At 48.5% G+C, this 25,895-nt stretch overlaps 1 protein-coding gene across 3 annotated transcripts in view; it reads left to right on the top strand.

Annotated features, from left to right (window-relative positions):
- The window catches only part of SYK (spleen associated tyrosine kinase), an 89,934-nt gene that overhangs the window by 24,814 nt on the left and 39,225 nt on the right, over positions 1–25,895 (top strand). For all 3 annotated transcript variants that reach the window (XM_061200639.1, XM_061200637.1, XM_061200640.1), the window contains exons 2-3: positions 12,698–13,126; positions 15,244–15,404. In XM_061200639.1, the coding sequence (XP_061056622.1) occupies positions 12,725–13,126; positions 15,244–15,404 (563 nt within the window). In that variant the 5' untranslated portion in view covers positions 12,698–12,724. The remainder of the gene's footprint in view (positions 1–12,697; positions 13,127–15,243; positions 15,405–25,895) is intronic.

The raw sequence follows: 25,895 nt of genomic DNA, 5'->3' as shown, positions 1-25,895 counted from the left end.
GACCACGGCCTTGCCAGGAGCTCTGTTCTCTGAGTGGGAAAGCGTCTTGGAAAGTCATCTGAATCAGGACCAGGGGAAACTCAGTAATTTTGCTGCCTGTTCAGATTCCCTGTGTGGTTTGCCCATAGGAAGAGAATGCCAGTGAGGGCTCTCAGCCACTTTCAATGTGAGTTCTCTTGTCTATGACTTTGTGTGTTGTTTTTATCTTTCCCCAAAGCAGAGTGGGTGACAAGGTGGCTTTCAAGACACAGTGGCTGAGTAAAGTTCACAGAGGGGTGGGGGGATGTCCTGGGACCCACTCCGGGGCGACCTGGGCCTCAGCCCACTGACAGCAACCACACTTCTCCTCTTCTGCTCAGGAGAGCATGAGAGGGCATCACCCAGTGATAACTTGGATAGGGTTCAGTGCTCATTGATTCTTCACTAAGTCTAGCTCATTTTTAATCACCGCATCCTTGTGCATAAATCCGGCCTCATGACGAGCATGCCTGTGACTTGGTGCCCTGGTAGAGTAGTGCAGGGGTAACCTTCCCTCCCTGGTGGAGTTGGAGCCGAGTTTTCCTGCCCCGGGCTCAGCAGGCACAGTGTGGGGGACTTTAATTTTCTTCCCTGGTTCCCTTCGCTGCCGTGGCAGCCGGCAGTCCAGTTTTGGCCCATCTCCTGATTCCCTTCCTCCCTACATCCTGGAGGGAGACATACTCAACTCCCTTTTCTCTCTGCCAGCCCCACTTGGGGAGTGAAACATTGGATTACGGCAGAGGTTCTCAAACAGGAGAGTGCTTGAAAATCAGGAAGTCGTTTAAAATCCAGACTTGCCTTCTCTCCCTGCGGGCCTGAGCTGGGTCGGGACCCCCATTTCCAGGGCTGAACCTGAAGTGCACGGCATGGTGAGTTCCCGCCAAGAAGCTGCGTCTGCAGTGGCCCCGGCCAGTCACACTGGGAGGCGAGAAGAGGTGTAGACAGTAGAGACCCTGGATCCTCAGTCCTGGGGATGGAAGCAGGGCCCCTGGAACAGATCCCGCCACCCATGAGCCTCTTATGCCTACTCACTGTCTGGAGGCAGGAGGTCCCCTTTCTATTCCACAGGGCACCCAACAAAATGATTTGCACCTAGTAGATGCCCAACAAACATCCTGAATGAATAAACGATTCATATTTTAAAGTTAAATTCACTATGGTGGGCTGGTGGCTTATCTGTAACCAAGTATGTTGAGAGTGAATGTTTATGTTAAGAGTTAACGTTTATGTAGGCATAGTATCAGTGAGTTGTGCTAATTAGGTCGAGGGAGCAATATTAGGTGGGCATAGTAAAGAGGTTCTTGAACGTCTCTTGTGGAGTCTGAAAATCCAGATGTTGTTGGTTGAGATATATCAGTCTTTCCTTGATGCGTTTTCAGGACCTTCAGGGTTTTTGAAGGCAAAGCAAAAAAACTTGGTTTTGAAGGTTTGGATAACGTTTTCAAGTTATTGGAACAACCCCTATGTTTCTAAATATTAGTGAAACATCATGTTCTTGCCAGCCTTAGACTTACTTTCTGTTTCTGAAATGTGTGTGTCTGTATCTAAGAAACTGTGCCGTACCACAAATGCAAAACAGGGGCCACTCCGCAGAAGTCGCGAAGTATGTTTCTGCCTTGGAAGACCAGGTCTGCAGCAGTGTGACCGGCCCAGCAGGCCTCAGGGGGCCTGGGGACAGCCCTGCAGGAGGCCAGCTGGTGTCACTCAGGAAGCCGGGTGGACATGGGGCCAACTCAGGCTGGGTCCTTGGGTTCTGCTTTTCCGTGTGGCGGCTGCAGATGTGTTCATGAGTTTTCTTTTTTGCAGCAGAACCCTGCCGCAGAAGGCAGCGCCCAGGGCCCTTTGCAGACTGATGGAGGGCAGTTGTCTGCAGGTGCTGTTTGGGGTGGATCTGTACCATCTGCATCTCCCTTTGCCTGGTCATTTCTTGTAACTAATCAGCCAGTCCCTGACTGACCCAGGAAGAACCCTTCTCCCTCTGGGCCGGGCTCTTTCCTCTTTCTCATGAAAATCAGTCAAACCCACAGATGAAGTTTTTCCTTTTACCAAAGTCCTGGTACTTAATTTTCTCAGCTTCGAGCTGCAAAGGAAATTCCCAGGCAAATTTTATCAGGGCTGCTTTGCATTGAGGTGGCTGTGTGGCTTTGAGCCAAGATATCTTTTTGCATCTTCCTGATTTTGTTCCCCTATATGGTAGGGCAATGGCAGAAATTGTCCCCAGATGTTGTTTCCCCAGGGTACCATTTACTTCTTGCCACTGTCACCTCATTCCACATTATGTGGGGAAACTGTGGCCCAGGGATGAGAAATCAGCCACCTTTAACGTGCTAAGCGCTGCTGAAATGTTCTCCACAGGAAGTAGAAAGGGCTGAACCCTGTAGTCGAGACGGCAGCACCTGCAGGAGCCATGGTTTGATGGGTCTTAAGAAAAGCAGAAGCCTTGAAGCGCAGGTCTGGGCCAGTGATAACCAGGGCAGATAGGGTTTTAAAAAAGCACTTGAAAAAGAATAGACACATGTGTATGTATAACTGAATCACTTTGCCACACACCTGAAACTAATGCAACATTGTTAATCAACTATACTCCAATATAAAATAAAAATTTATTAAAAAATATGGAGGAAAAAAATGTATATAAGTAAGCAGATGATCGTTTTGTAGCTGAAATTTTAGCATTCAAGTGTTGGGATTTTTATGGAATCTATGATTAAGGTATACATTATTATTCAATAAAAATATTCTACACTCTTAAAAAATTTTTTAAATAAAAATTAAAAAAATTAAGAAAAATTAAAAAAAAAAAAAGTACAGAGACATAGGCTACCTCTTCTGGTTCCATGCCAAGTTTAAAAGCACTGAAATGAACACAGATTTAGAGAATAAGAATAATACATTTAAGAACACGGTCTTATATTAAGGTATCATCGTGTATCTACCCACGAGGTGGGGGCTTTTCGGGGCAGGTGGGGGAGAGTGGAGGAAAGTCACTTATAGTTGATCCTCATTATTCACGGATTCCATATTTATGAATCCACCATCTCGCTAAAATAGATTTGCAACACCCACATCAATACTCACCACAATTCTGTGGTTATTGGTGGACACGCACAGGGCAGTGAAAAACTTGAGTCGCCCAAGACGTACGTTGCCCGCTGAGGTTGAATGAGGAGACACTCTGCCCTCTTGTCTCAGCTCATACTGAAGACAAGGGTCCTTTCCGTGGTCTGTTTAGTGCCAAGTGTGTTGTATATTTCTGTGCTTTTCTTATTTAGAAGAACCCCAAGCATAGTGCTGAAGTGCTGTCTGGTGTTCCTAAGGGCAAGAAGGTTGTGATATGCCTTATGGAGAAAACACGTGTTAGATAAGCTTCCTTCAGGTGTGAGTTATGGTTGGCCGTGAATGCAATGTTAATAAGTCAACAATATATATGAAATAAGTTTCTTTAAACAAGAACACACATGAAACAAGGTTATATATTGATCTGTTGACAAAAATGTCGTGGACCAGAGGCTCGCAAGAACCTAACCCAGTCTTTCCCCAGGAGCAGCAGTTCAGCATTTGAAAATTCATTGTTCACAGTGCCTTTGTAGAGCCTAACTACCACCGCCAAAAATGAGAGCTGACTATGCTTTGTTTTATGCATTAGAAGAAAAGAGGATAGAGGCAAGGGTAGCAATATTGACATAATGGAAGGAGGAGGAAGAAGGGAAGGAAAGGATGCTGTGTAGGTGTGTGAGTTACAGTTGTCAGAGATAGTAAATTAATCTGAACTTTGGGATCTGCCTCTGATCCTGGTTCCCAAGCTTGGATACTGAGGACCTTGCAGGGCTTGGGGTCAGTGCCTCTGACAGTCTTCGGCGGGTAGAAGTAGGGAATGAAGGAAGGCAGACTGAGATGGCAGCTCCTAGGGACACTCGCTGGGCGCATGTACTTCATTTCCCTCCCTCCTGACCTTAGGGGTTTATCTCCTCCTCCTCCTCCCTCCTCAGTACCAGAAAGTTGTATTCGGACTCTGCTAGAACCCAGCCTCTAATTACTTCCCTCACTCACTCCCCAGATTTGGGGGCCTTGTTTGTCAACAAATCATTCAGATATTTATGAAGCACCTTTGTTTCTCTCATGTGACCCTATTCCACATGCTGTATTAGTTATGCATTGCTACATAACAGATTACCCTAAACTTAGTGGCTTGAAACAGCAATAATCATTTAGCATCCCTCACAGTGTCTGTGGGTCACGAATTTGAGATGGGTTGGCCTGGCTCAGGGTCTCCTATGAGGCTGCAGTCACATGTGCTGCATAGTCTGAAGGCTCGTTGGGCCTAGAGGACCCTCTTATGAGGTGACTCCCTCCTATGGGTGGCAAGTCCGTGCTGGCTGTTGTCTGCAGGCCTCAGTTCCCCAAAGAGCTGCTTGAGCATCCTCACGACTTGGCATCTGGCTTCTCCGAGGGTGAGAGACCCAGAGACCAGGGGAAAACTGTAAAGGCCTTTGCAGGCTAGGCTCAGGCATCCCACACTCTCACTGTGCAGCCAGCCCTCAGTCAGTGTGGGAGGGACCACATGAAGGCCTGGAACCAAGAGATGAGGATCGATGGCATCATCTAGGAGGCTGCCTGCCATGTATACATTCTATAGTAATTCTATACCGAGCTTTGCAGGGTGGAGGCCCCTTCTTAGGGTAGCCTCTGTTCTAGGCAGTAGGGAACAAGACAGTAAACATACTGATCCTTACGGAGTATCTATTCTAACGGCTTTCAGGATGCAGACAAGGAAAAAATAGGAGGTTATAAAGCTGAGGTGGGTGGGCATGCTGAGCCCAGCCCCCCTTCATCACGTTGACTTCACTCTGGTTGTCCTCTGCTGGGGACGAAGTTTCCTTCCACCTGAGTTGTGGGTTCCAGACAGCTTTTTCAGCTACTAGCCTAGATGTGAGCAGCTGTACCTAATCTTCCACTCAGGCTGCCCCTAGAAACGTGACTTTTTAGAAAAAAATAGCTCAAATCTTACCTGAAACATTTTGTTTATGATGGCAAGCCTGGGCTATTCCTCTTAATCTATGAAACTGCTGTCTGATAAGCTAGAACTTAGTGATATTTTCCAAGCTAAATGCATTTTAAAGGGCAAAGGTCATGCAGGCAGCCTTGGTTCTGGGACCGGGGAAATGGGCTGTGAGAGTCTAGTTGGCAGGGGAGATTGTAACATGTCAGGAAGTGCAAAAGGATACAGTACTGCTTAAATCAAACGAGGAAGACATGAGAGTGCTAGTTGCATTCAAGGGGCTCATCGTCGGTCACAGGAATTCGTTTCTGCAGGCTCTGGGAGGGCTGCTGGTGGGGTTCCTAGGTGGGGTGGGGCGGTGGGCAGCCAGAATCAAAGCCCAGGGATGATATAGGCTCTATTCTAGATGTAACTCCTCGGAGTGCATTGAATGGAGGATGAAGCCTTACCTGACTAGGCAGGATTTTAAAGTAAGAAAACATTGTCTGTGGTTCCATTCAAGCCTCCATCTTGCCTTTGTGAAGGTGTCTACTGGGGATGCGTGCACACACACACACTCTCCTTTCAAGTGTGGGCTGCCCATACCTCCCCTTCACCATTCCACCATGAATCACTTCTTCTCTCTTTTATTCGGAACCCCCACTCATGAGGTACCAGTTGTCATGGGCACCCCTCCACACTCTGCATCATGACTGCAGTGAGTTACGGCGACTTTGGTGCCACCGTCATCGCTCTCACAGGTGCAGAACTGTGATGCTAATGGGCCCGGGTCACACAGGCTGGGATGGAACACCAGCCTGTCGGGCTCCCAGGCTCTGCTCTGCACCCCTAGCTCTCCTCCAGGGTCGGCGCACATTTACCTCCACGGGGCTCTGATCCTTTCCACCCCTCCCTGTCCTGTGCTCAGAGTGATAGTGGTAATAAATTAGATAGAGGGATATTCATTTATCTAATTTATTGGTGAAGTTGCTAAAGCAATGGAAGGAACACATCAGATTTGTGGGCAGACCAAACCGCTAACACAGTGGCTTCCAGTCAAGGGACATTTGGGGATACTGCCCCCAGGAAACATTTGGCAATGTCTGGAGATGGTTGCCATGATTGGGGAATGGGGGGAAGCTGCTGGCATTAGTGGCCGGAGGCCAGGATTGCTGCTACCCAGCCTATAGTGGACAAGACAGCCCCCAGAGCAGAGAATGATCCAGCCCAGATGTCAAGAGTGCCGAGGTTGAGAAGCCCGGTGCTGATGTCATGAAAGGTGACAGATGGAAATGGGTGAGACCAACAAAATGAGTGTGAGAGGGTGCAAATGCAGCGGTCTTAGGGTGTAAATCAAGGGTGGGGGACGTGCTTTGACCGCATGTGAAAAGGGCAGCTTTTCATTTGCCAGAAACACAATGTGGGTACTGGGAGCTGAGGCCACCCATGGCCGCATTTGTGGGCACTTGTGTGTTTAGATCTCGACAGTGGTGGCATTGAAGCCAACTACAACTTTAAGAGGGTCTTGGGCAAATTGGAATTGTGTGGGTCTCGAAGGAGGTTGGACGCATGTTCTCCAAAGTTCTCTGACTCTGCAACCATGCTCTCCACCTGGGCGAAGCAGCAGCTGCACAGTGACAGTTTATATTAGTAAAGCAATGGCACTATTCACTGTAGAAACTCTTAAAAGGAGAGAACAGCACGTTTCCATTTAATAGGTATTTTGTGAGCCCCTGAGAAGCCCCTAAGTGTTGGGGATGCAGGTCGATACTTCCTGACCTTGGACCTTACATTGTACAAGGGCAGGCTTGTGGTGAATGTGATGCAGGAAATAAACCTTTTCAGGAGATAAAGATGAACCGGGGCATGAAGCCACCTTAGACTCGGCCATCAGCATGCACCCCTCTGAGGAGGTGACATGAGCTGAGACCACAGGCCTGAGAAGGAGGAAACCAGCCACGGGGGAAAGTACAGCGGCTGGGACAGGAAGAAGGGTGGTGTGGCTGGACGTGGTGAGCACGGGTGAGATGGGCAAGTGGGCAAGGTGAGGAGGGGGCTCAGGCCAAACCAAGTAGGGCTTGAAGGCTGGAGGAAGAGGGTTTGGGATGTGTCTGGGAGAGGGAGATGGCTTGCTAGCGTCACTCTGCCTGCTGTGTGGGGAATGGTCCACGAGGAGGGCTGGGCGGAAGGGAGAACTAACGGGTAAGACTTCCATCCACGTGAGTAAGAGGTGATGGACCTTCTACCCAGAGAATGTCAGGGGAAAAAGAGAGAAGCCATGGCTTTGGGATATGTTTTAGAGGAAAACTGATAAGAGATCCCTGGAGACCAGCTGGTCCAACCTCCTTTGAGATTCCCCAGCCTGTGATGGAGCCCATTGGTCTCTGAATGGAGCTCACTGCTTCTCAAAGGGACATGTTCCAGGGTGGCCTGGACACATCTGAAAGAAAACATGTTCTTTTCTGAGCTAGTGGATTAGACGTGCACGATGAATGAAAAGGAGGGATCCTGAAAGTCTCTAGGGTCTCGTCCTGAGCAACTGGTTAGAGTTGGTGTCATTTCCTCAATTAGGAGGGGCTCAGAGAGGACCAAGCGTGAGCAATTGAAAGTCCCATTTTAGGCACCTGAAGGTTGAGTTGCCCTTTAGATGTTCAGGTGGAAACGTCAGGTAAGCAGCGTTTAGGTCAGGAGCTCAGCCTGGAGAGATGGATGTGGGATCCACGGGCACGTCGTTGGCAGTGGGGCCATGTGCCGGGAGAAGATGCAGCTGAAGACCCAACACTGGGTTGCAGAGTAAGTGAAGGAAGGAGCCGTGGACTGGAGAGGGGTCGGCCAAGAAGAGGGACTGACCCACTGAAGTGGGAGTGCTGGGTGGCATCCAGCACTGCTGGGAGGTCAAGCAAGATAGGGCCAGAGGAGTGACCTTGCGTGTGGCCACTTAGAGGTTGGTGGCATTGGCAAGAGCAGATTCATGGAGTGCAGAGTAAAGGCCAGGCAGAGGACAGTAGGCAGAAGAGGATGGGGCAGTGCAGAGGCTTTGACAGAAAATACAAAAGAGGCCAGTAAAACCAGCCAGGATCCTTCCTCCATACCCACTGTCCTCTCAGACTTTCTGTCTCTTTTCTCACTCTCTAGGTGTATGTTATTACATACTTGGGTACATATAACCTTTTAAAAACAAAACTAGATTGCTCTGGACACATTATTTTGAAAGCTGCTTTCACTTAATCATACTGTTACCAAGTCCAAGATCGACGTACAACAGGCCAATACATTGAGAGATGAGGTATTGGGACAAGAAATAGCAACTTTATTCAGACCGACAAGTTGGTGGACTACTGTCCCAAAGAACCATCTTACTGGGGTTTGGATGCTAGTTTCTTTTCTAGAGCAAAGAGGGGGAGGTGAGGAGGTAAAGTAAAAAAGGTGACACTAAGTTGTTGCAAATATTTCCTGGTTCTGGCCAGACTCTGCAGTCAATGTGTTGATTTCTTCTTTTCCTGCGGCCATTCACAGGTGGGCCTTGTCAGAATATTTCCTGTGAGCTAAACGAAGGTATTTTAGCTTAACACTCAGGCATGGGAGGCAGGGTTCCCAGAGATGGGCCATTATGTGTTCTCTAAGCTATGGGCAACATCCCTTTAGTGATTAACTTGTAGCAAAAGCAATAGAATACAAAGGCTAAAGTAAGAGAAACACATCCAATATGGAGTCAGATTTGTTCTTCCCTATTACAATACATATTAATCAACAAATATTTTTGACCACCTGCTGTGTGCCGAGACAGGGCAGTGAATAAAGGCATCCTCTTCTCACCTCTCAGAGCTGGCACTCTGGTGCGGGGACCGAGACAAGAATCCAATTCAACAGCAAGTTACAGTGTGTTAAAGGGTTGTTACCCACGGAGGTGTGCTCTGGAGAAAAACTAAGCCTGGAAGAGGGATAGGCTGCCCAGGCATCACAAAACATTATTTCATGTTATAAAACATTTTTCTAGTGTGAAATCCACCTTGAACCTGTGTTATAAAAAGGCCCCAAAAAGCAAATGATGCTGTAGTGTTATTTTTTTTTTTTAATTGAAGTATAGTCGATTTACAGTATTGTATTAGTTTCAGGTATACAGCAAAGTGATTCAGTTGTACATATATATTCCTTTTCATATTCTTTTCCATTATGGTTTATTACAGGACATCAAATATAGTCCCCTGTGCTACACAATAGACCCTTGTTGTTTATCCATTCTATATGTAATAGCTTACATCTGCTAATCCCAAACTCCCAATCCAACCCTCCCCAATGCTGTAGTGTTTTGAGGCACTCACCTGGCAATAGGATGAAGCCTCACCTTACTCAAGAGCTACCTGTGCACCAGCCGAGGTGCTGGGGGCGTCTGGGGAGGAGTTGGGGGGCCTGGTCCATGGGGACCAACGGCCTCTTTGGTTTCTCAGTTTTGAGCTTTAGAATAAAGCTGATTTATCACAATAAAGTGATTTCACACATGGCGAAAAATAACTGGGAATGTTGAAATAGCCAAAAATATAGGTAGCAAGTTCTAGGCACTGTTGAGGAGAGTATTATCCCTGTGTGTGTTAAACAGAGTTTGAGCTACAGACTTTCCCTGGGGTCCAAAGAAAAGGAAGATTTAAGCAGTGCCTGTGAGCAAGTGTGGACGGAGAGGGGGCCAAGTCAACGGGCGTGTGGAGGGGAGTACACAGCACATCGGGGAAGCTGCTGTCTGTACTTATTTACCATAGTGAGCGAGAGCTACTGTCTGAGGAGCAGGGCTGAGAGCGGCAGTGCGGTGACGCAGCTTCTGTGGACAGCGGCTGCAATGAAGGTGACCGTCTCCTGTCCCCGTGGCCTGTGTTGTGGAGAAGGCCCCGGGTGGGCACTGGTGGGACCCAGTCCTGAGAAGGCATAAGCAGGGCGTCGCAGATGTTGTTCATCCCCCAAATTAAATAGCCCAAGAATGTGCCCTAAGCTGTCCTTGCAATAAACCATCTCTACTGTCAAAACTACCACCAACGGCCACGGCCCAGTGCATTTTCTCAGGCCCTCGCCCAGTGTCACCTCCAGCACAGGAAATCACACCATTATAAAAGGGCTGCTTGGCCAGGCACTGCTGACACTGAGGGCAGCCAGGGTTTTCCCCTCCCAGGGAAGCCGGAGAGGTACCACCTGCTTAGGGGGGAGTCTGACATGCACCATCAGAGCCATTCAGGAGCATCCCGCACGGGCCTGGAAGATGGGCCTGGCAGGCTGCCTTTCCGCCTGTCTTCTGTCTTGTCATGTTGGTTTGCTTCAACGTGGGATTCACAGCAGAGGGCCAGCACCGATGTAAATCTTAGTGGCAAACTGATGAATTTTAAAAATGATAGTTGTTAAGGTTTATGTAAATTAAAAAATATTTGTAAACACTTACAATATTGTTTTTGAAGACTTACTGTTTTAGTTGAGGCCAATGGTGGGTGGCAGCTCTGTGAGAAGTCCCAAGCGCTAGGGACAGCTGAGATCGTGGGTGCATCTGGGGCAGGTGTGCAAGATGGTGTGTCCCTCAAGCAGAGGGAGTATGTGAGCAAGGAGATAGAAGGCAACAGCCGTGGCCTGTGGACCGAGCCTGCTAGGAATGAGGCTGATAGGCAGAGAGGGATGGGGCAAGCTGCAGGGAACTGTGGGCCTACGGGGCAGATGAAGCAGGAATAGGAGGGGAGGGGATGGCAGGGCGGCAGGACATCAGTGCAGCTGGGAGTGATGCATTAGAAATGGCAGTGGTAAGAGATACAGAGGGAACGGAACACACACCACAGCCATTTGGAAAACCAGCCTGAGAGAAAGCAAGGACTCTTGAAGGACTCTGGGTTCCTGGCTGGGGGAGGGCCTGGGCTGGGGGATGCAGGCGGGTAGTACATGGAGATCTCAGCCTCAGATACGGTCAGGGGCCCAGCGTCAGCATCACCCAGATTGTTGGCACTGCAGCTCATCTGGCCCCTGCACTTAACAGAGTTCAGGTGATGTGTAGGCACGTGGAGGTTGGAAAAGTGCTGGGCTGCAGGGGACAGGAGTTGGAAGTGCAGGTGGGCTCACAGTGCATGACAGATAGGTGAGGCCCTGGAAGACCCACTGCAGAAACAGAGCGGAGCATGAGAAAGGAGGCCAGAGCCCTCACTCTTTGGGGGATGGGGGGGCAGGGGCTGAAACTATAACACAAATGGCATAGAGGGATTAGCCTGAGAAGAAGAAAGAAGCAGAAGGGAACTACTGCTCCCCAAAGACACATCTACTCACCGTCTTTCCAGGGATGTCTTTTGGTTAATAGCAGATGTCTTTGCTTTAAGAGCAAATATGGATGGTACTTTTAAGAGAAAACAAAACCTTGCTGGAAGATGAATGTTTAGAAACTTTGACAACGAAAAATTAATGATTGATAGTCAAATATTAAGAGAAGCAAATGAGAAAATTATTTGTACAATCAAATTATAATAAAGCCCATGTCTTTTGGGGGGCTCACTCGGGAATACTGATTTGACAATATTGCCTGTAGAAAATTCTGTTACCTCTACCAGACAGGCACTATGTTCTACTGTCTTTTGTAAGGTAAGTCCTGTTGAGAAGAGGCTGTTTCACATAATCGTGTGTGTGTGTATCTGTGTCTCTGTGTGAGGTGTGTGGGTCTGTGTGTGTTTCTTTGTGTGTCTGTGTGTATGTCTGTGTGTGTAACATGAAGGGGTATGTGCTTTGCTCCCTAGATGCACAGATGCAGTCATCTAGATACTTTTCCATTGATGACAAGCCCCTTTTGGTTAAAATATACACTATTTTGGATGCTTTTTGGACTGGCAATATAGATCCTTCTCATCTACAACCACAGATGATCCAACAGTCTTCCTGTCAAATTGCATTCACTGCCTTCACACTTCCCCTCTGAAGTGTGTGTCTGTTTAGTGCGAGAAGTATCTGTTTTTGGTGACAGATGTCCTCATCAAATGTGGAACCTGCACTATTTCTTCAATACTGTCCCGGTGGATGGTACAAGATGGGTGCCAGGAAGTGGTGTGGAGGAAGGTGGGAAGGGGACAGTGTGTGTCCGAGGCCTGGGGCTCTAGGAGGATGACACTTTCATGCCTCACTTGTCCGTCCTACCTCCTGGCCAGAGGTTTGACATATATAAACGTGGCCAGCGCTCAGCTCTCTGGTGTCCAGCTATAGCGTGTGACACAGTAGACCCTCAGTGTTCACGTAGAAGGAGTCCAGTGACATCTTCACTGCACATAACTCTGACCAGCATGAGTGTTCTTGACAACTGTCTGCATCTCCAGAGAACGAGGGGCTCGTCTGGGTTCTGCCCCTGTGCCCCACTGACTGTCAGAGAGCTCCTAAGCCCTATTTTGCAAGGGGACTTCTCTTTTTAGTTTGTCTCTTAGAATTCTCTGTCCACACACACACACACACACAAAAGATTAATTTGACTGCATTGGTCCATTGCTCTGTTTCTTGGTTCAATATTGAGAGGGTGTGTTTGGAAATGTAATGGTTACGTGGGCAGAAAGGACGAGGGCACAGTTAGTTCAGGCTCTAGACCCAAGTCCCAGAGGGAAGAGCTTCCGCCTGGCGGGAGGACTTGCCTCCTTATCTGGAGGGTCGGTGCTCTAACAGCGTCGTGCCGCTCAGGTCCTGACCACTGCCCTGTCTTTGTTTTGCCAGGTGGACACCTGTGGGGAAGGCGCAGGGATGGGCGACAGCGCTAACCACCTGCCCTTCTTCTTCGGCAACATCACCCGGGAGGAGGCAGAAGACTACCTGGTCCAGGGGGGCATGAGCGACGGGCTCTACCTGCTGCGCCAGAGCCGCAACTACCTGGGCGGCTTCGCCCTGTCGGTGGCGCACGACCAGAAGGCACATCACTACACAATTGAGCGGGAGCTAAACGGGACCTACGCCATCTCGGGCGGCAGGGCCCACAGCAGCCCCGCCGAGCTTTGCCACTACCACTCCCAGGAGCTGGACGGCCTCATCTGCCTCCTCAAGAAGCCCTTCAACCGGCCGCCCGGGGTGCAGCCCAAAACCGGCCCCTTTGAGGACCTGAAGGAGAACCTCATCCGGGAGTATGTGAAACAGACATGGAACCTACAGGTGGGTGGCAGCCGGTCCCCTGGCGGCGGCGGGGCACGGTCTCGTGGGCTCGCGGGCCCTGGAATTCCACACAGGCACCCAGTTGCATGAGAGCCATGCAGTGGTGCCTCAGATAAGCAACCTATTCCCTAGTCATCAGCGTGGGCCCCCAAATGCCTCACTCCAAGAAGACAGCCTTTCCTCTTTTGCGGTCACACTTGAGAGAGTGGGCCCCTACTGTGCCAGCCATGTGGGTTTCTCCACTGCAGGAGACCACTGTTACCCAATTTGTGCTGGGCCCTTTCAGAGAGGCATCACAGGCATATACTGGTTTTTAATTACCCAAGAGGGTCATACGGAACACACTGATTGGCACTTGATTTCACCCCTTCATAATATCTCTTGCAGAACTTTCCATGTCGACAGACACACGGCTGCATCAGCCTGTTACTGGCTGCCTGATGGTCCCTCCCGTGCACCATGATTTATTTTACTAGTACCTATTGATGGACACCTTCATTGTTTATAAATAATGCTGCTAGTAACATTCTCCTAACGCTTTACGCAGCATCAGCAGGATAACCCTGAACAGGTTGGATTTGCCACAGTGAAGGATTTGGACATATTGACAGGTTGTCATCCAGAAAGGTCCCAGAGGTTGTGACAACTTACATTCCTGCCACACTCTCAACAGCACTTGATATCAGGAGCCACCAGGCTGGCTGATGGTCTCCTGCTCAGACCCACGTGTTCAACCATTTCCTTGTGTTTCCTGGATGTATGTTTTCTATATATCCATGTGGATGTATGACAGTACAGGCTTTCTGAGGATTCTATACACCGACTTCTTTACCCCTTTAATATGTTCTGCACTGAATTCAGTCTTGCAAACAGATACTATGTATTCAGTATTTTTCATTAGTATTCATTACATAAGTCTTAGACCATCTTTTTACTCTTTTTTTAAAGCAGATAAATCAGATTTATTGAGGTGTAATTTACACACCGTGAAATTCATCCTTTTTAGATATATGGTTCTATGATTTTTTGACAATCACATGGCATCATGTAGCCCCCCACCCCAGTCAAGACATGCAACAGTTCCATCACCCATCAAGCATCCTCATGTTCACCCCCAACCCCAGCCCCTGGCAACTCCTCATCTGATTTCTGTCGCTATAGTTTTGCCTTGTCCAGAATGCATATAAATGGACTCACACAGCATGTAGCCTTTCCAGACCAGCTTCTTACACTCCGCATAATGCATTCATGAGTCAGCTGTGTGTCAGGGGTCCATTCTTTATCATGGCCGAGTAGTATTCCACACCCTTTTGCTTTTGCCCTCTGCTCACTTTGAATCGGATGCCTCTCTGGTACGTAACTATTACTGCTTTTGTATTTCATTCCATCTGTGAAGCATGACAAAATTTTCAAATTCACCTTCCCTTCTGCCTCCCCTCCCCACTTCCATCTCCTCGTGTGGGTTGGTTTTGTTTTTATTTTCACTTCTGATTCTTCTTATAACTTGGAATAATCAGCTCAGGTTGTTTATTTACTACTGTGAAAGATATCTATTTCTCTCCCACTAAGAACAGTTGAAGAAGCGAATTCACCCAGCTGTCGGCCTTTTTCTCATTTTTGTTTTCCATGTTGTCAAGGTTTATCTCCTTTTTCTGTGATCACATCTCTTGCAGTTACAGGCAGCAACATGTGTAAGTGCGCAGAGTGAAGCCTTGTAGAGGCAGACAGGGAAAAGCATGTCTTACGTCTTCCTGATTGTTATTATGTGATCAGGGTCTAACACAGAACAATCAGTTCTAGGAGGCGACTGATTGGAAGAGGGCAGGAAGACCATTCTGTAGACCTCATAGATTATACCAGATGGTTTCTAAAGCCCAATGTGGCTTTTAAAATGCCCACCTCTGTATTCTAAAAATCTATTTTGTTAGTTATATACTTGAAGGCACTTAAATAATATATAAGATCTATTGGCTTTATTTATTGAATGAACATACAAACACATAAATAAATGTGATTGCATTTTACCATGTCAGGACTTAGGATAGATTGGAAATGCTTTCTGCGTCTTTCTCGTCACTTTCACTTGGTATGGCTTCACTCTCTTCTTCTCGTGGCAGGGTCAAGCTCTCGAGCAGGCCATTATCAGCCAGAAACCTCAGCTGGAGAAGCTGATCGCCACAACAGCCCATGAAAAAATGCCCTGGTTCCACGGAAAAATCTCTCGGGATGAATCTGAGCAGATTGTCCTGATAGGATCAAAGACAAATGGAAAGTTTTTGTAAGTATTGTGTCTTTTCCCTTCACCCAGTAGCTCCAGGCCTGCTTGGACAGTTAGGGGTAGCTCAGCCTCCCCATCCGTGGAGTCCTGGTGACCCTGGGGAAGGGATCATGTGCTATCATCAAAACACGTGTGTTGGTTGGCTGCACAGACATCTCACATTGAAGCCATCTCATGGAATTCAGCATTTGTTTTGCCCAGTATGGCCCCAAAGTGAACACTTTTCTTGGGCACTGAGGGACATCATTGAAGAATATCTATTCAGCCACATATTCTGCTTTTAATGCCAAACATGGGATGCATAACACAATCTGTGGCTTTCCATGCAAGCTAAAGATACTGCAGTGTGTTTGCTCACATTTGCCCCAAGATCTCAGACTTTTCTTCTCTTTTTACTTGGGGAGAAGTACCAATAGGATGGATAGTAAAGAAAATTTGTTGGGAGTCGCTCATATGAAAGGCTAGTGCAGGAACTTGATCACAAGCAGGTGTGCGCACTCTGGCCTCATAATCTCAGAAATGAGGTGTGTGTCTCAAGGCCTGCTCACTCTTATCCTCAGTGGTCAGTGCAGCTCAATCCTGGAGGTGCTGGAGGTGCAGGCTGCCTCGGGGCACGGTCGGTGGTCCAGAGAGGGCAAGGAGCTATCTCGGACAGGTGTCGACCTCATTCCCCCGAGGTGCTGTGGCTGGTGGGATGCAGGGGGGCTGCCGGCCGAGGCATGCTCACCTGTGTTTGTCACTGCTCAGTGACCCCTGCCCCGGACATGCTGACTGGGTGCCCCAATCTGGCCTCGGACACTTACACAGCAGTGTAGCCCCATGACCAAGGATGTGGAGTCACACCCAGCTGGCACTGTAAACTTTTCCTAGAATTGAAGTGTTTTCTCTGAGTATCCACCTATTTAAAGAATTTTCCTCAGACTTTACCATAATCCCTATTATTTAAGAAATGATCTTAAACACAATACTCTTTTATTAAAAAAAAATGATCCTAAAAACAAGTCCAGAGCAGCCCAGGCTGGCACACAGCGTGACTGGGGTGATGGCTTAGTGGATGCAGTAATGGCCACTGGCAGAAATCATGGGACAGAGGGATATTTTTTCCCCTCAGTGTGGCACCTATCAGCTCATTTTCCCCTGAGGTTTGAACTTTTACCACCTTCTTAGGAATAATTCCAACACACCTGTCATGGGACTGCATACATGGCATCTTAGTACGTTAAGTCAGCCCCAAGTTGGGTTATCCAAACAGCAAGGCCTTGCCTTCTCACTGGTTCAGAAGCCTGCGCTCAGGGAGACCGCCTGCTCCCCACTTAGACAAGGGGATGTTGCAGGGAGCACCCACCCTGGGACAGCCCCACAGTTGTGGGGTCCTTCCGACTGGCTCTTCTCCGGCCTCATCCAGGTTTCCCTAAAGAATGTGTCTCCGGCCTACTTTCCCATCATTTAAACCGACTCGTCCATCTGTGGACCAGCACTTATTGGTGTCCACGGTTGCGTGAGGCACTGGACACCAGCTCCGTCCTGGGCATTGGAGACAGAGGCGTCTGCCTCGTGGAGCCCACATCTCACTGGCGGAAATAGACACCGAATGATTGAACAAGAGCTGCACAGCGCATCGGAGCATTTTAGGAAGGGACTAGAGCATGCTGTGGTTGGGGGTTCTGTTTTATGCTGGATGGCAAGGAAGGGCCGACTGTGAAGGAGACATTTGAGCAGAGGCCTGAAAGCAGCTGGGAGCCATCCTGATGAGGGAACAGCATGTGTGGGTGCCCAGAGGCCAGGAGTGCGCTAGGAGGGCCAGGCCACCATGAGGCCACTGTGGCTGGTGCAGAGTGAGAGGGGGAGAAACGGAGGATGGGGGCCAGGTTACTGAGGGCTCCTGGGCATCGGGAGGACTCTGCTTTGGGCAAACCAGTCTGTCCAGCTTCAGGAAGGTGTTAGGGCGGATCCAACTGAAGTTCAATGGGACCCGTCTGGCTGCGCGTAGAAAAGAGCCAGTGCAGAGGTGCAGAAGTGAGCACGCTCACCGGCCCCACTGTGCATGTTTTCTCTCCTCTTGAACTATGGTATGAAATCCCTTTGCGGTAGCAGAACCCCTGAGCCAGAAGGGACCTCACTGCTAATGGGCTAAATCCCTTGATTTTCAGACAAGGACTTAGGCACAGAGGAGCTTGCCCAAGGCTGTCAGGCAAGTAGGAGATGAGAGCTGGAATGCGGCGTCCCTGGCATGTTTGGGCTGAGAGGAAGCAGCAGCAAAAGCCACGTCCAGGGCGTCCACTGTCTCTGTCTCCACCACTCTCCCCATGCAAGGCGTGGTGCCAGGGCACGTCACTCAGAATGCCCGCTCCCGCCTCTTGTCTCCTGTCCACACAGCTCGGCTGGGACTGTTCAGGAGTGGCTTTGTGAAGAGTGGCTGTCAGGGACTTTGTACTGTCCTTGGAGAATAAAGGCTCTTTACAGAGGAGATGGGCAGTGTGGTCTGTAGACCCTCCCTTGCAGTCATCTGTGGCATTTCTAGAGGTGGCTTTTCATCACCTCTATGATGGGCTGAATGTTTGTGTCCCCACAGATTCGTATGTTGAAACCCCAGCCCCCAGTGTAACAGATTTGGAGGTGGGGCCTTTGAGCGGTGATTAGGTTTAGATGAAGCCATGAAGATAGGGCCCCATGATAGGATTATCTATGGAAAGGAGGAGGCTGGACTCTGCCTGCACCAGAGAGGCAAGGCCACGTGTGTGAGCATACAGCCAGATGGCGGCCGTCTACAAGCCAGGAAACAGGCTTTCACCAGCATCGTGATCCGAGACTTCCAGCCTCCAGAACTGAGAGAAAGAAACGTCTGTTGTTTAAGCCCCTCAGGCTGTGGTATTCTGACTAAGGCACCTGCCTGTGTCTGGGGTCTGGCTGGCCGGATGGGAACACCAGACAGGGACCCTCAGCCCAGGTCCTGTGGGTCGGGGCCGGAGCTCTGCCTCGTTCGTGACATCAGGGACACAGGCAGAGTGGACAGGCTGTGTTGGGGATGAGTCCCCTCAGCTCTCTGAGGCCTCATATGACAGCACAGTTTGCCATTTTGAGAAATTAGTCACAGCTCAGGCGTGACTACAAAATGGATTTGTTAGGAAAGAGAAACAAAGCTTACTTTCCGAAAATGTTGTATCCTCTCCCCCAAAGGAAGGATCCAGAATTGGTGGGGTCCAAAGCATATATAATTTGGAGACCCTCTTTAAGAAAGAACACAAAATTAGGTACAAAATACAGTATACTTTAGAGAGAGAAAAAAATCACAATGATTTACAATTTTAAAAAAACTAATAAATACCTTAAACATACAAAATTTAGAAAAAGTAATACATATTTTTTTTACTTACGTTCCTGACAATGTCTATAGTACCTTTTATTTTCTACATCTTTTGACTGCATAGTGTTTGCCTCTTCATTTGACAATAATTTGGTAGTATTTTCTTCTTTTTGAAAAAAGAAAACTCAGTCCTTCCTCTAGGTTCACAACTCATTCTGTGTAATGCATGTCCATTTTTAGGATCATTGTCAACCCTGGGAAAGGAAGTTGGAGTGGAAGAAAGAGTGGTCTTCTCTGGCTGTGATTAAATATCTTTTACAAGTCATACAAAACTCTTAAGGCCATGTGGTCACACTGCTGGGCCCTGCTTGGGCCGAACGAGGCCGTGGGGACGGACTGTGGTCAATGGTTCTCTGACTGTCCAGTTCAGAAATATCTCACTATGTGGTTCATGCAGGACAGCTCAGAGCTCACATTTGCAAGTGCTGCTCCAAGAGCACATCACATCTGCTGAAATGTAATGTGCTGGTCCCTTCGTGTCATCATGTAAGGGATCTCAGAACGAAAACGCTCTAAAATTTCCATGTTCTGCAAACGAAAAACAATGGAATTGTCACTTGCTTTGTGTTTAGTACCCAGGTAAACATTTTATTGTTTTTGGCTAAAAGTCCTTGCAAGAGTCAAGAGTGAGTCCTAGATGACCTTTAAAATACACAGATGGCAGCTCTCCAAACGGCTGAATTAACATGGCACAGAAAAGATAGTATCTCAGATTTGTCAAAGGAGTCATCAAACCAGTAAGTCGCCAATGCCATTTTCACTGTAGTTCTTATTTTCTGACTTTAGAAGTATGCTGTTAAAAATTTAAAAAGCTGCAAAAATAGCCTTTCATTCCACAAAATAATGCATTCCACCAGATGTGTGCCAGGCATTGTGATAGGACTGTGACAAACAAGATAGACTTTAGTCCCTGCCTGCACCGTGCTTGCAGCCTAGGGGAAGATGTTAAATTCAGAAAGACATACTGCAAAGTGTGTGACGTGTGACTACATGCCCCACTCCATCCATCACGGTCGTCCCATCTAATGACACTGTTGGTATCTTTATTTCTGTTCACTTGTTTGTTGTCCATCAGTACCACTTGTTCTGCATGCCCAAGTGCAGGGACCGGCCTCCATCTTCACGGGTGGAGCCCCAATGCTCAGAACAGGTCTCAGTGGTAGGGGAAAGGGACATTTCAGCTGTGTTCTGAGCAGTGAGGAGAAGAGAATCAGTAGAGAAAGAAAAGAAAGTGGTCCTGGGCAGGAGGAAGTGTCAGTGCAGAGTCTTAGGGGTCAACACTGCCACCTGAGCGTGGCCTGGCCCAGGAGCGGGGCAGGAGTGACAAGCTGTGTGAAGGAAAGGCAGTCCAACCAGACAGGAAGTCCCTCCTGACCCTAAGGGGTGGACCGGGGAATGGATTGTCCACTCAGGGAGGGTGAAAGGGGGCCGATAACATGATGGGAGGGGGTACAGCAGGGGTCAACAGGGCTGTTTCAGGCCAGATGGTCATCCTATTTATACACCAACTGTGGTATTTGCCAAATGATCCTTAAACTGGCCGATTAGATTTAGCTGAGGTTGAGATGGTAGTAAGGCAGTTCCGGACTCCCTCAGGAGGGAGGAAGAGCCACAGCAGGATGAGTGCTGGGGCAGCTGTGCCCAGAGCCGCTGGGTGAGAATGGTGGAAGGCAAGAGGTGCTGACTGCAGGTCTTATTTTGGAAATGCTTGGGGAACGCCAGGTCAGTGTTGCCATGGGACTAAGAGGTGGAGGGGATTGAAGGAGATCCCAAGAGAGCAGGTGGGGACGAGGTGCTGCCAGGTCGAGTCTCCTGGGCCAAACCAGTGGTGCAGTCAGGTCTGGGAGACTTGTGAGGTCCTGAGGAAGACCCTGACCTCTGAGATGGCCCCCTGGATTGTGGAGAGGGGAATGAGGGTTCTGCAGGGGGAGAGATGGCAGAGAGTCAGGTCTTAGACCAGGACAGTAGTTTGCAGAAGTCAAGAGCGAGTGTTGCCCATGCCATAGCTGAGTAGTGTGGGCAGGAAAGGAAGGTGAGAACAAAGGCCGAGAGGAAGCCCAGGAGAGTTGGAGTCCGAGGGTCTGAGAGGCACACATGCTGGGGAGTGTACGAGCTGTGGCCTGTGGGCTTCGCGGGTCCTGAGGCCGTAGAGCGTTACATCCCCTGCAGTTGGGGGTGGGCCTCAGCACCCTGCGCTGGCCTGTGGTTGTTGTACATGATGGGTGGGACTCCTTGAACCGTGCTTTTCTCATGACAGCTCTTTAATATGTTACAGTCATCCCAGGTAGCCTGGGGCCCTGTATGCAGAGAAACAAGACAGTGCAGAGGCCTCTGAGCAGTTACCAAGTAGTGGTGCCGTTTATCCTTCACATGCCCTCCACAGTCAACCACCTTTCCAGCCCTGCAGAACAATTGAGCCCCCTGTGTGATGTGCTCTTATGTGCTCTGCATCTGAAATCCAGGTACCCCAGACCTTCCCCTGTCCCTTTCAAGGAGAAATAAACACTTTAATTTTTGAGTCATCCCTTCTTCTTTAGCCATTTTCTAGGTGGAGTATGACATTCTCATTGCTTTCTCCCTTCCTCCCTTCTCTTCCCTCCCTTCCCCACCATATCCTTCTCCATTATAGCCCAATGCCCCTCATACCCTCTCCTCCTTTACACACATGTACGCGTCCACACACACACACACACACACACACACACACACACACATTCACTTATTCATGTCTCTAATGTTCGGGGCCCTGTAGGAGGCCTTCCAGGAGAACCTACAGGTAAAACAATGGGCAACATGCACAGATGGTCCAATGAGGGCATACACCATTCTGTACACAACTGGGTACTAGAAGATTTGGTGACAGTGGCTTTCTAAGGAAAAGGGTTGTGTCCACCCAGAATCAGGAATGTGCTAAACCATGTGGTCCTTGTCCAGGTTGGACCTGGCTTGGGGACACTGGGTGACATACCGGCCACCCTTGAATATTAGAACAATACCTTTCACCAATGCCCTCCCCCTCCCTCTCCCCCTTCCCCATCAGGTGTACTGGATGGCAGGTGGATGCCTCTCTTTGGAAATAGCTATTAGTAATCTTTTTCAGTGCAAGTACAACTCAGTATAAGGTAACCAGGATAAAATGTATTCAGAATATGCTACATTTTTTCAGAGACATTGAGATAGCTTGTAAGAATATACACTTGTATTCCCCATGAGCAAGGAACACATGTAAACTAGGAGAAAGGATGAAGAATGAAAACAGTACCTTCAGTGGGGTTCCACAGGATGGATACAAAGTCCAGAGCAGATGATGTAAGCAGTGATTCTCAACCTTCTGTTTGTGTGCAAACCACCTGGATGCTGGTTAAAGCACAGATTTCTGGGTCAAACCACACCCCCCCACCCCCCCAGTTTTTAGCTCACTAGGCCTGAGTTATATCTCAGGAGTTTGGATTTCTAACAAGTTCTCAAGTGATGCTGGTCTGAGGACCACATTTGAGCCTGCTCAAGATGCTGGATGCCTACCTAAGCTACGTTAAGAATAGTGATCATTTGAGATTTTCCAAGTTCATTGGAGGGTCTGTAGCCATATGTGCAGTAGGGAATGTTCCTGTATTATTTGACTGGTTGAGACAGAGTTAACCTTGAAACTGTTTGTATTTGTAGAAACTTAAGTTCAGGCAAGCGCAGCCACTTAATAGCTCTGTGATTTAGACAGCTTAATTCACCTCTCTGACCTCAGCTTACTGAATGATAAAAAGGGGAAACTACTGTGTTACCTGAGTTGTTACAGAGATGAACAATGTAATATGTTTAAAGCTAAGCCAGTGGTTGTCCTGTATCTGTGCTTCCTACAACCATGGATTCTTTCATCAGTTCTGGAAAATACTCATCTATTTTTTTCAAGTATTATCATCCTTCTTTCTTATCATTTCTTCCTTCAGAGGCTCCTATTAAACGTATTTTAGACCTTCTTAATTCATCCTCTATTCTTTCTTAGTTTCTATTGCCTTTTCTCTGTGCACTGAACTATGTAATGTTCTTGGATTTGTCTTCCAGTTCATTAATTTTCACCTCATCTGTATCTAATCTACTTTAAACTCATCCACTGTTTTTTTTTTCATAAGTTACATTTTTTAAAACTTTCTAGAAATTCCATTTGTTTTTGTTGTTTCTCAAATAGTCCTATACATTTTTTTTTTTTTTTTTAATTTATGGTTGTGTTGGGTCTTCATTTCTGTGTGAGGGCTTTCTCTAGTTGTGGCAAGCGGGGGCCACTCTTCATCGTGGTGCGTGGGCCTCTCACTATCGCGGCCTCTATTGTTGCGGAGCACAGGCTCCAGACACACAGGCTCAGTAATTGTGGCTCACGGGCCCAGCTGCTCCACGGCATGTGGGATCTTCCCAGACCAGGGCTCAAACCTGTGTCCCCTGCATTGGCAGGCAGATTCTCAACCACTGCACCACCAGGGAAACCCAGTCCTATACATTTTTGAGAGTATCTTATTGCTTGCTAGTTTTTGTGATTCCATCTTTTGTTTCTTTGAATATTTCATGTATAGTTAGCTTATATTCTGTATCTGATGACTCCAATACAGAAAGTCCTTAGGTGTATAAATCTCTGTCTCTCCTGCTCTTTTTCCCTCCCTGACCTCTTTCTTATAACTCCTGTGCCTTATGTTTTGGGTGATCTTTTTGAGCTCGTATTTGATTGATATTCATCTGTGGGACTCCTGAGTGTTCTATGCTGGGAACACTGTTCTCCGGAGTTGAAGAGGTTTTCTTCTTCACCGTCCTTGCTTTAATGGGGGAATCTCAGGTTCAGGTGCCCACCTTGCTGCTGGCCTGGGATGTTCTCCCCGCCGTCCACTGCAGCACTGATATTGGTATTTGTCCTTAGGCAAAACTCACATTTTTTTTTTTTTTTTGCTCTTATTTGCCACTCACTTTTCCCTGCTTAAGTTATAACTCACTTTTTGTTATATATTTAAATTTCAAAAGTGATCTCTGGGTTTAGAGAAAACCTTACTCTTATTCATTGATGAGTGAGACTGCGTGACCCTCATATGCCACAATAAAAGCTGAGTTCTGTGAGCGCTCTTAGGTGCTGCCATCATGGATCAAAGTGTGCCATTTTATTCGACACGTGTGGTTCTGCAGCCGCAGGTCAGCATAAAGTGTCATGGCCTGTCTGAAGTGAAAAGTTTAAAGGGGGTTGTGGACTAACGTCAGAATCACTTCATTGGTCTGATCAAGGTCCCCATGAAGCTGGAGGAGAAGCAGCATGACCTAGTTTCACCTCATAAACTAGAGCAGAGGGAGAGAGAGGGGAATTGATAAAACTTTTTAAAAGACAGACGTGTGAAAGAATAACTTGTTATGACCCCATATTTAGACCTGTGTTCTGTACTGATCCTGCTTTCATTGCATGTATGGAATGCTCACGTGCCTAAATTTTGCTATAGTGCAAGGCAAAAGCACCCAGAAGTTGCATTTCCTTTTGTCTTCTGTGGATCATTAGGGCTGGTACCTCTCCTGAGTCTGGGGGTGCTCTCAGCGTTATACTGGCAAGCATACTCCTGGGCATGCCACTCCCATATCCTCTCCTTCCTTACTCCTCAGCTGCTGTCTCGAGAAGCCACTGTTGGGCCCCATGCTGCAGTATCTGACCACCCAATACAGCGTCAGCCCTGGAAGTGAGCCCCTCCCTGTCTCTTTGTACAGCCCATCCCGGCCATAGGCACACAGCTTATCCCAGACACCCCTTTTCCCCTCCAGCCAGCCACGCTCTTCTCTGCCCATGGGAAAACAAATGCACAGGACAGTGAGAATGCCTGGTGGGCTAGGATGTGCCCCAGCTGTTCTGTTCTGTCTGCAGCAGACACAATGCACTGTCCCCAGACCTTGCTGGGTGGGGGTCATCTTGAGGGTCCCACCACCTCCCGGTCCTCACTTCCCCGTCAGTGTCTAGGCATCATTACCACATGTTTTCTCTGATCCAGGAGATCGTAGGAGGGTGGAAAAGGGCTTCAGCCCCCCCAGGCTGTGCCTGGCAGAACGAACAATCTCCCACCTCAGCTTTGCCAAGTGCTTGGTGTCTGTGAGGTGCAAGCCCTGCTCATCACAGAGCCTGAGACCATCCACCCGCAGAGGCAAGGTGGCTCTCCTGCCCTCTCACCAAGGACCTCAAGACGGTCTCAAGGCCAGTTAGGACAACTTCGCAGTTCAAAAGCGCTGAAGTCCCACACCCTGTCGTAGCAAAACACAAATCTGTCGTGAGCCTGCTTTTTCCAAGAGACTCACTGGGAAAAAATACAGTATTCTAGGGCTTCTGGAAATATGCCTGAAGATAGTTGACCTGGAGGGTGGAGGCCAGCAACCCCAAGAGAAGGTGCAAGACTAGTCTTTGCTCTTTCCCCTTTGGGCGTCCACGTGACAAACCTGGCGGGTGTCCCAGGGCAGAGGGGGGCTTTCTGAGGAACAGGAGCGGGCCAGGAGGAGGAGCTACTTCAGCTTCCAAACCAGTATTTTCCGTATGTTAGATTAAAAATAGCCCAGCCCAGGATCCGCCTGCAGCCAGCAGACACCTCACAGTTACTGGCCGTTAGTGTCACCAAGCCTCTGGTCTTTGCCACCTACAGATGTTGGGCCTGTGGGTTTCCCTTCTCTGCCTTCGTTTCCTGCCAGCTGCCTCGGGGCCTGCTCAGGCTGCATGTCCACAGCCTGTCCCTGTGCCTCCTGGTCCTTAGATTGTAATCACCGGGTAGCTGTCGCCGCTGGCATCCCGGGAGCTGAAACAGGTTGCCTGGCTGGAGCTCTGGGAGAGAAACTCCTCTGGGACCTGTTCTTGGGAGGAGCCTCAAGGAAGCGTGTGCCTTTGCAGAAATCACTGCCCCAAAGCAAGAGATGCTCTATTTCTGCCTTGCACCAGCTCTCTTTTAATGCTGTTTTTCTTATGAAATACTAAGCACACAGAAGAGTGCGTCACTCTGTAAGTGCAGCTTAATGGATAATTCTAAAGCAAACACCACTGGAGTCAAGAACTAAAACACAAGCAGCATCGCAGAAGGCCCCTCACTCACACCCACCCGTTACAGGATGCCACTTCCTGCACCCTTGTGTCCAGCATG

The sequence above is a fragment of the Eubalaena glacialis genome, chromosome 9 (genome assembly GCF_028564815.1).
Source record: "Eubalaena glacialis isolate mEubGla1 chromosome 9, mEubGla1.1.hap2.+ XY, whole genome shotgun sequence".
NCBI lineage: Eukaryota > Metazoa > Chordata > Mammalia > Artiodactyla > Balaenidae > Eubalaena > Eubalaena glacialis.
The sequence above is the reverse complement of the archived record's forward strand: the minus strand, read 5'-3'. Positions and strand labels throughout refer to the sequence as shown.